This window comes from Panicum virgatum, chromosome 3K (assembly GCF_016808335.1).
Source record: "Panicum virgatum strain AP13 chromosome 3K, P.virgatum_v5, whole genome shotgun sequence".
Lineage (NCBI taxonomy): Eukaryota > Viridiplantae > Streptophyta > Magnoliopsida > Poales > Poaceae > Panicum > Panicum virgatum.
Genome location: NC_053138.1, coordinates 1 through 9,640, shown reverse-complemented (window position 1 = coordinate 9,640; position 9,640 = coordinate 1). Strand labels below are relative to the sequence as shown.

At 41.6% G+C, this 9,640-nt stretch overlaps 1 protein-coding gene across 1 annotated transcript; it reads right to left on the bottom strand.

The window, feature by feature from the left end:
- Positions 1-5,805: 5,805 nt before the first annotated feature.
- On the bottom strand, positions 5,806-9,634 carry LOC120696485 (ABC transporter G family member 41-like). Its single transcript, XM_039979410.1, has 8 exons — positions 9,590-9,634; positions 9,171-9,461; positions 8,683-8,766; positions 8,061-8,194; positions 7,566-7,799; positions 7,304-7,475; positions 6,706-6,960; positions 5,806-6,354 (listed from the first exon to the last, which is right to left on the bottom strand). The coding sequence occupies exons 2-8, from the start codon at positions 9,309-9,311 to the stop codon at positions 6,085-6,087; spliced, it is 1,290 nt and encodes a 429-aa protein (XP_039835344.1). The 5' UTR covers positions 9,312-9,461; positions 9,590-9,634; the 3' UTR covers positions 5,806-6,084.
- Between the last annotated feature and the right edge of the window lie 6 nt (positions 9,635-9,640).

Below are 9,640 nucleotides of genomic sequence, written 5' to 3'. Positions count from 1 at the left end.
CAAATACTTTGTACTATTAATTTTCAAATACTTTATACTATTAAATTTCATATAATTTTAATTTTTCAATTGAGTTGGTAACACACACCCACTAACACACACACACACACACACACACACACACACTAACTAACACTAACACTAACACTTAAGGTTAGTTTCAGTTAAGGATGGACCACTACGATGAGGAGGCCGCCGCAAGATACATGATGGATGCAATAAACGAAGATACTAGGGTCAACGCCGCTGAACAATTCGGTCCCGAAGAGGCCCGCACAGCCGATTCGTTCCTGAATATGTCCGGAGATGGCAGTGATGGGGATGATGACTTTACCCCGACGCCCCCTCAGCAGCCCGTTGCGGTACGTATCTTAATTATGCATGGTGAATTAACTATATTAGATTTGTGATTAATATATCTTTTGTTACATTTAGTCGTGCTCTACATCGAAGCCGAAAGGGAGACGCCGTCCGACCAAAAAACTTGAGGGAAGACAGGTCGTCACAGAAGTGGACGCAGAGGGCTGTCCATGTGCTCCAGAGGCTGCTAGCACCAAGTTTGTCGCACAATGTGGGGTTGTTGTCCGGACGAGAATTCCGATCACCACAAGACTCTGGAAATCGAGCAATCCAGAAGAACAACAACACGCTGTGCCTCCACACCAGAAGGAAATGCTGTGGACAGAACTGAAGGATATGTTCACATTCTCGGAAGGAGTCAATGAAGAACTTGTGAAGCAGTGTGCCTTGAAGAAGATGACCCTTGCATTTGCAACATTCAAGAAAAAGTTGTTCTCCAATTACATCAAGAAGGATAAGGAACCGGACTGGAACAATTTTCCTCAAGTTAAACCTTACTGGGAGGACTTCAAATAGTACAAGCTATCTGAGGAAGCACAAGAAAAATCTGAACAGGCCAAAAGGAATGCGGGAAGCAAAAAGTACAGCCACCACCTTGGGGCAGGTGGGTACAAGAAGGCAGTAAAGAAATGGCAGAAGACGGAGCAAGACTGGATAGAGGCATCCGGCCGGCGACTTGGGAATGGCCGGATAGATCGAAGTGGTGGTTATTTGCTAACGGTGTGTCACTCAACCCAACGGATGGAACTTTGGTCATCCCTGGGAATATGGAAGAAGTGGCCCACGATCTGGTCACAGCAATAGATGAGGCAAAACAAGGAACATTCCAGCCTCAAAGGGAGAACGATGAGCTGACCAGGGCGTTAAAGAATCCTAAACACCCTGGATGAGCCCGGGGCATCGGCGTGGTCCCATGAAAAGTTGCTTAGGCCGGAGATAGCTCATATAAGACTCATCGAAGGAGCAAGGTCGAACAGGACGAGAAAATCCGTGCTATACAAGAAGAGATGAATAAAAAAAGTTGCGTCACTGGAATCTCAGATGGACGCAAGGGTCAATGAGGCAGTGCAACATGCTCTGAGCCAAAGGACCATCGGTGCCCCGCAGGCGCAGGATGTTGTGATAAGCCCGGCTGACCATCAACGCAGCAGTTGTGCATCCACAGCGGCGCCCAATGTACAAGCTGAGGCACCACCACCAGAGTAGCAGAGGTACCCAGTCGATGATATCACCATCCCAACAACATGCGAGCTCCATGTGCGAGTAAAGAATATATCTGTTTAGGTAGCACACGGGTCTACTCTACCCGTGAATCCTGCTAGTACAATTCATGGAATACCGATACCCCCTGGCTACGCCTCCGTCACAGTCGAGAAGATAGTTGTACCGACCCATATTAATGAGAATCTCGAGTTTGATTTTGTTGGAGGTGATGAAGAGAAGACGTTGGCAGACGCACTACACGGGATTGTTCCATGGCGCAAGGCCGACATCAAACTGACTGCGAATAACAAGGCTCCCGTGGATCCGCCTTCCTCAGCACCATCTCCGCTCGACTATGGTAATGTTGATCGCGATCCAACTCCCTCACCTGAGCAGAGGGCCGGTAGTACTCCAACTCCTCCGCCACCGGAAGGAAAAGGAAAGAAAAAGACAGCATCCCTCCCACTGCCTGGACCCACAAACAAGAAGTATAAAAGGGTTGAAAAGAAGATAGGCCCTAAGAAGAAATTAGCTTATGTGCTGACCCAAGAGGAATTTGACGAGGAAGTGGATCGCGAGGTCAAAGAACATTTCAAACCTAAAGTCCAAGAGAAGAGGGTACTGGTAGATCGAGAAATAGCAGTCAAGGTCTGCTCATGCTTGAACAACCCACCAGGACTGAAACAACTACCCTCGGACTTTGATCGCACACTGATAAAGGCACAGCAGCAGAGAAAAAAATAAGAAATGTGGAAAGATTGTTCCTCAGCTAGGCTCAGTACACAAGCAACTCGAGCCCCTCCTGGTGGGGAAGCAACCAAATGAACAAGAGGCGGAATTTCTTCGCGAAACTGGATTCATGCTTGATCAGGCAATAGGGACGGCAGATATCCCAATTGCTGAAGTTATTGCCATTCCATTCAAGCTTGGAAAACCTCTTGTCACTGAGGAGGAAGAGATCAAACTAGGCACACAGATGTTTAATTTACACAAATGGTACATGCGCATGTCCAACGAAGAAATGGATATGTTTGGAGTTAAGTATCGCGACCATGATTTCTATCGTGGGGAGGACGACTTCTGGGTCTACTTCGAAGATCTACATGCCATATATCATCGACAAGCCCTAGACGTCTCTATCATCACCATTTGAGTTCTGTAAGTATCAAAAAATTTAGATTGTCATCAACGTAAATAACTCTGTGCACTTCATAATTTGTATTTTATCGTTCAGTATGGAGCTTCAAAGATGCCGGAAAGAAGGATGGCATCATCAGGTGGGCTTCATGATGCCGTTGATAATCAACCAGAAAACTCTTAATGACAACTACAAGGAGACGTGTCAAAACATATATCATGCCCTGATGCGCCAACATTACAAATCTTATATAATGATACCATACAACTATGGGTAAGTCTTGGTCGAGTAAAATCTCTTTTATATTCCTAAATAAATGCTAAGTCTAATATGGTTGTGTATATATCTGCAGTTATCATTGGGTTTTGCTCATAATTTGCTTGGAGAGTAACAATCTTACAGTGTTCGACTCCATGAGGTGCCCACAGTCTGCAATCCAACATTTCTTAGACCCATTGAATAGGTAAGTACAATGTGCACATATCAAATCCTTTTCAATTTTACATCAATTATTCAACATCCAAGTAAATTTCCTGCACAGGGTGTGGAAACAATTTGTAAAGAAGAACAAAAGAGTCGGTAGAGGGAAGACACAATTGGATGTTAGAATGGATTTTCTGGTATGTTGGGTCGCGCCCAATTCTCTAAGTAATATCAATTGTTCTGCATAGGCGTACACAAATATAGAATAACTGATTTATTTCTTTTACAGTGTGCGAGACAACAACAACAAGGAACTGATTGGTGTGGGTACTATGTATGCGACTATATACATGGTCTAGTAGAATGCGGGAAAGAAACTTTAGAGGATGCCAGAGTATGTTCATACCGTTTTCAACTCCGTTCAATTAATTATACTAACATGGTGAATTAATATATATCCATCTTTTCAAAAATTATAGATGTCGCAAATCTAGATGGAATCTTTGCCTGTTGATCGGATTAACGCCGTGTGCGAGCAGCTCGCAGGATTCATTGTGAAGGAGATCCTAGATGCTAGAGGCGAGTTCTATCATGACGGACACATCAACAGAGGGTCGTCTTGAAACATGACTTGTATATTTGTAAATATTTTTAAACGTGATGTCGTGTTGTTTGTATATTTGTATATATATTGTAATTGCTAGCTAACCTAACTAAATGCTTGGCTTTGACTTTTAGTTAATTTCTTTGAACTCTAACACGACCGATGGACGTATACGTATAGTACTATATAGCTCGATCGAGTACGCATAGCAATTCTTAAAGAATAAACAAAACAAATAAAAAAATTTGGGATAACAAGCAAGACTCTTTGGTACCGGTTGGAAATACCAACCGGTACCAAAGAGGTTGCACGCCTGTGTCAGCGTGGCAGCCTCAAAGGCACCGGTTGGTTTTTCCAACCGGTACATATGGGTACCAAAGGCACCGACTTGTTTACCTGGTATCCTAGACCCGAGCCAAGGGTCTCGGTTTGCGGGTGCCGGTTGAAAAACCGGTACCTAAGGACTTCTTCAACCGGTGCTGAAGACCCGTTTTCGAGTAGTGACTGCTCCCCGCATGTTGACACTTTTTTTTATAAGGAAAATCCCGGCCACAGAACCGCATGTTGACACCTATATTCTTATCGATCGCCGCTGTATTAATTTCAGTTGGAAGACATATATATTCCTCTTCCTTCAAGGCATTAGGCGTTGCGATCTTCTCCATATCCTAGCCGTGGTTTTCTCTTGCTTCTTCTTCCTTTCTGTAGACGTAGGTTTGGGCTGGATTGATTAGAATTCAATTCCAATTACCAATACACCCGTGTGGTTTGATTGCGCTTTGAAATTACCAGTACACCCATGTGGTTTGATTGCTAGCTTTGAAATTAGGAATAGAATAGAAGTAGATAGATAGATTAATTTTGGCTTATACGTTTCCCAGCCCAAAGATTCGCAGGAAAGATATCACACGTCCAATTTCTAGCTGTTAGCCGGAATGCATTCAAGTTGGTGAATTAATGCCTGTGGTGAAATTTCACCTAAACGTTTCCAGCATGCCATTTTGACAACTGAATTTATGCAGGTGGATAAATGCTGGCCTAAAAGGAGAAATTAAATGTGAACGACGCCATTTGTTCCGTCTTCTACATCTCCGCGAGGCCCCTCGCTACCCGCAAAAAAAAACGCGAGGCCCCTCACGCTCTGCGCTTCCCACGCCGTCGTCCTCCGCGCTTATTGCGCCGCCGTCCTCCGTTTTCCCCGAGCCCCCTTCCTCCGCGCTACCCCACACCGTCGCTGGGCAACACGGCCGCACCATCAAGCTGCTGCAGGCAGTGGCGGAGCCACCCATCACGCAGGGTGGGGCATATGCCCCAGCTAGCCGCCGGGAACTCGCCTGCCGCGCCCCGCCGGTGGCCCCTTGCCGGCCCTGCCGCGCCCCGCCGGCGGGCCCTTGCCGGCCTGCCCCACCTAGAATTTTTTGCTAGCTCCGCCTCTGGCTGCAGGCGACCAGGATGAGGAGATCATATAGGCAGGGGGGTGCAGATATGAGCGGAGGACCACATATGGCGCGCGCGCCACTGCAGGTTAACTTCGGGGAGCCACGACCTGAAGCTCAAGGATGACGATTGCCGGCATGGAAACCGGTTGAAGGGCAGACGGCGATGCGGATCTGGCTGAGGGAGAAGAAGAGGTGGGAGGGGGCTGGCCGATGGCCGAAGGCCCGGCGTTGCGGTGCAGGCATGCGGGAAGCAGGCGGAGGCGGCATCCGGTCTGGGAGTAGCATGCGGAAGAAGAAGAGGAACTGCCCGATAGTTTTTTTTTTTGATAGGAACTGTCCGATAGTTGTGCATCTGGTTCCTAGTCGAAGAGGCCGAGGTAGCCATGATATGGGCCCACATGTCAACGATTAATGATGGACGAAAAGTCAACTACCGCAGAAACAGTCCGCTCTTTATAAATAGATAAAGATAAAGACTAGCCTGACTTCAAATTTTAAAGTGGATTCAGTTATATGTTGAAAATGGAACTCTATCTCCAGCACAATTTCAAAGAATGGTAATAAATTTAATTATTTTGCAAATGCTTAAAAACCAATCATTTCCTGCCATAAATCTAGGGGGACTTGGACAGTAATAGAAAGATAAAAATAATTTTTATTTCAAGCACTTGAAACGAACAATCTATTTGCATCTTAGGTATGCCTCTGAAGATAATATGTTTGTACTCATGGCCTTGCATCGTTTCACAATTAATGATTCCAAGTAGTATTTGTAATAGCATAGTACATATCTATATACACAAGACACTGACTTAATTGGCGAGCAAACATGAAATTATTTTTCTATAAATACATCTGTAGGATGAAAAATTTATGCTACACTATGCAACAAATTTTTCTTTTGACTAATTATTGATTTATCTCCTTTGGAAGTTGAGCTTTGAAATGCTGTAACCGAAAAGAGTGGCAAAGACGATGGGGAAGGCCGACAAAACTATAGCTGCCAGTGGTAACAAGTCATGGCGAAAACCAAAGTAGTCTCTCACAAATGCTGCGATTGAAGTGGTCTCTCCAAATACCTCAATTTTCTTATCATCCTCATAACCAAACTGGGTAGTGAAGAATAAATTGAGTGTCCATGACATGGGGGATGTGTAGTACAGCCATAGCCACCATTTTGGTATTTGCTGCAATAAATGCACCAGCAATAAATTAATATGAATTAACCAGCATCGATACTACCTTAGTCGTGTATATACATAATAAATATTTTTGTTGGTATACTCTTCATCTTAGTCTAAAATTTTTCATTCCAATCTCATGTGCAATGTGTTTGTGTATATGTAGCTTTATTGAAATTCTTGGCCAAAGGTGAGATGTAACAAAAAAAAGAGAGAGATTATGTGCAATGGAAAATGGATGATTTACCTCTGTATTTGATTGTAATCGTGCCACTAGCTCCTTTGTGTTCACAAACATGTGAAAATGGGCAAATGGAATGGAGTAAACTACATGATAAAGTTGGTGAAAGTACTTACTGGTGCAGGCACAATGAAGCCAGACATGAGGTTTTGTATGGTGTAGAACATAGATGCCAATATGGACGCCACTTGGATATTTGGGGTGATTGACACCATCATCATTCCAAGGTAGAGGAAGTAGAGTAGTGTACAGAACATAGTATAAAAGAACCAAAAGAACTTTGTTGGTTCCCATGCATACCCTATCATTGGGTAAGCTATGAACATGAACAACAATATTTGCACAAACACATAAGGAATCTCCATGGCGACCTACTTGGAAAAAAACACAAATAAAGTGGAAGTCTGCATATATTAATTACTACTCCATCTATACTAGAGTATAGCTACAATAAGGTTTGTCCTAAGTCAAAAATATTCAACTTTAATTATGAATACCCAAAAAAATTATAACATTGATAACACAAAAATGGTGTTAATAGACACATCATGAAACCTATCATAACATATAGCCTTTTCTACTTGAAATAATTATTTTCAGAGGTATTATTGTCAGAATTAAAAGGTTTGGTTTAGGACAAACCTAACATAACTATATGAGCATTGTTGCATGCTTCAAAACTAGGTAGCTTGTACCGAGTCTATATTTATTTACCTGTGCAAATGAGTAAGCCCAAGGAGAGTACATTCCTGCAAACCTTTCTCTGTACACGACAGAGCGCTCAATCGAGATAAATGGCATCACAGATTGGCAGTTGTTGATGCCAGCAAACAGAGTGGTGCCGTACATGCATCCCAATATGGTGAACAGACCTTGTTGGTCATTTCTACCCACAAACAAAACAATACATGAGTTAAGAAAAATATAGCTAATAGATATGAGGCATCATAATACGATAAAGTGATGATTTACATACATGCTATCTATATTGCCTTGCTGCCAAAATAATACCCCAAAGGCAATGCAGGAGACTGTTATGAAAATAATTCGCACCAAGTTGTATGAAGGGGTTCTCCAATATGATAAATTTTGCTTCCAAAGGCAAGCTTTGAACTGCTCCCAAAACTTTTGTGGATACCGTGTTGGGAAATTGAGATTGCTTGTACCCAAAGGTGGTATACTCAAGCGTCTTATGAGTTCATCCTTATCCCTTCAATCACCGACAACTTATTATTAGCACAAATTAATTTTTTAGAAATGCAAGACTCATTTAGAAATAGTTTCGGCCTATTCAAATTGCTTTTAGGAACCATTCATTATCTTTTTGTTAATTATTGTTGATGCACAAAGCCTCTCATTTTATGGAACTTGTAAAGCATGTTATATTATTTAATGATCGTATTAATAATTAAGATTGATAGCTAGTGACATGAATGGTTTATAGTTATTTGTGATGATTTTTAAATCTTACTTGTACATCGACGAGTTCCTATAAACTTGTGCAAAATCAACTCCCAGTTGAGTTTCCATAGATGTTGAGGTAACTTCTAGCATCCATGTTGAAGGATTGTAGTTGTCCTTGATCTTTGGTACCCCAGATATTGCCTAGAAAGAAATAGAGGGAATACTTTCACAAGTATATTAATAACTGCTGGAACACACTCTACTCAAAGACAAAAATGTATGCCACTGTATCATTATTTAAATGAAATATATTAAGAGTAAAATATAATTGCGACTCTTGAAACTGTCATGCTATATCCCCACATCAATCAAGGCAAGTAAGCGAGTAGTTGTTGACTGCAAGGTTTTGGACCTTGGGTGAACCACTTAAAAACCTTAAGGGTTCGAAACCAAAATTTCAAAGTTTATAGATGTAGCTAGTTTGTGTACTTTGCACTTTGATAAACATAACTTGTGTGCTTCATGTGTCATGTGCAGTTGAAATTATGTAGAGTTTAGAAGCACAAAGAACAATGCAGTACAGGTTATAAAAATACATAAAAATAAAACACAATGGTGAAGTCTATATACATGCAAAACAAAAAGATTTAAACTGATTTATGGCCCATATGTGAATACAAATTAATTACCTGGAAATATTGGATGACCTTACATGAATGGTGTCCAAGCGGCCCAGCATAGATCAACTCTCCACCCCTTTTCATCAGCATTAGCTGCATATGAATTTTACAAGCTAATTAGTGATACATGGTACGTCATTAACATGTGGGATATGATTTGAACAAATTCAAGGGTTTAGGGTTAATTTTACTCTTAGCATCTCAAACATTTAAACCATAAAATGGTTGAGGTAGGTTCTGTATTGAATGGAGTTTGGTGTTTTTTTAAGTAGATAACTTATGTTTGGACAAATTATAATGCCTAGACTCAATTGTTAGGAATTCCATCTAATCTAACATGAATTTTCATGCAGGCCTTATAGTGCTTCATACAACCCTCAACCTATATAGCAAGTATCAGAACTTGTAATTTATCTTGATTGTAAAGTTTGAACTTTAGAAAATATCTTGTATTTACATTTTTTATTATTATAATCTTGTATGATGAAGGGTATTACCTCATCAAATGCCTCAAATATTTCGATACTTGGTTGGTGAATAGTGCACACAACGGTTCGACCTGTGTCTGCGACGTTCTTCACTGCACGCATGACAATAGCAGCTGCCCTTGCATCCAAGCCTGATGTTGGCTCATCCATGAATATGATTGAAGGGTTCGATACAAGCTCAACAGCAATTGTGAGCCGCTTCCGTTGCTCCGTAGATAGTCCATTTGTCCCTGGTATTCCAACTAAAGCATCCCTTATTTCATCCAACTCAATTGTTTCAAGAACTTGATTGACAAATTCCTGTAAGGGAAAATAAAATAGCAGTCACCTTGCAGTTCCTTGTAATTCTCCTAGCACCTAAGATACAGTTATAAAAAATAAAATAGGAAACCCCTCTTATTTATATCAATTAATCAAGTATAGCTCACATTTCGTATTTTGGAGTCAATTTGTGTTGGAAGGCGCAACCATGCTGAATA

What these genes read in the sequence shown, in the direction of transcription:
- LOC120696485 (XM_039979410.1), bottom strand. Translation starts at nt 9,311, where the DNA reads ATGGATGAGCCAACATCAGGCTTGGATGCAAGGGCAGCTGCTATTGTC. An exon ending in GGGCTTACTCATTTGCACAG is followed by an intron (nt 6,961 to 7,303) that starts GTAAATAAATAT and finishes TTTTCCAAGTAG; the next exon opens with GTCGCCATGGAGATTCCTTA. An exon ending in GCTTCATTGTGCCTGCACCA is followed by an intron (nt 6,355 to 6,705) that starts GTAAGTACTTTC and finishes CATTTATTGCAG; the next exon opens with CAAATACCAAAATGGTGGCT.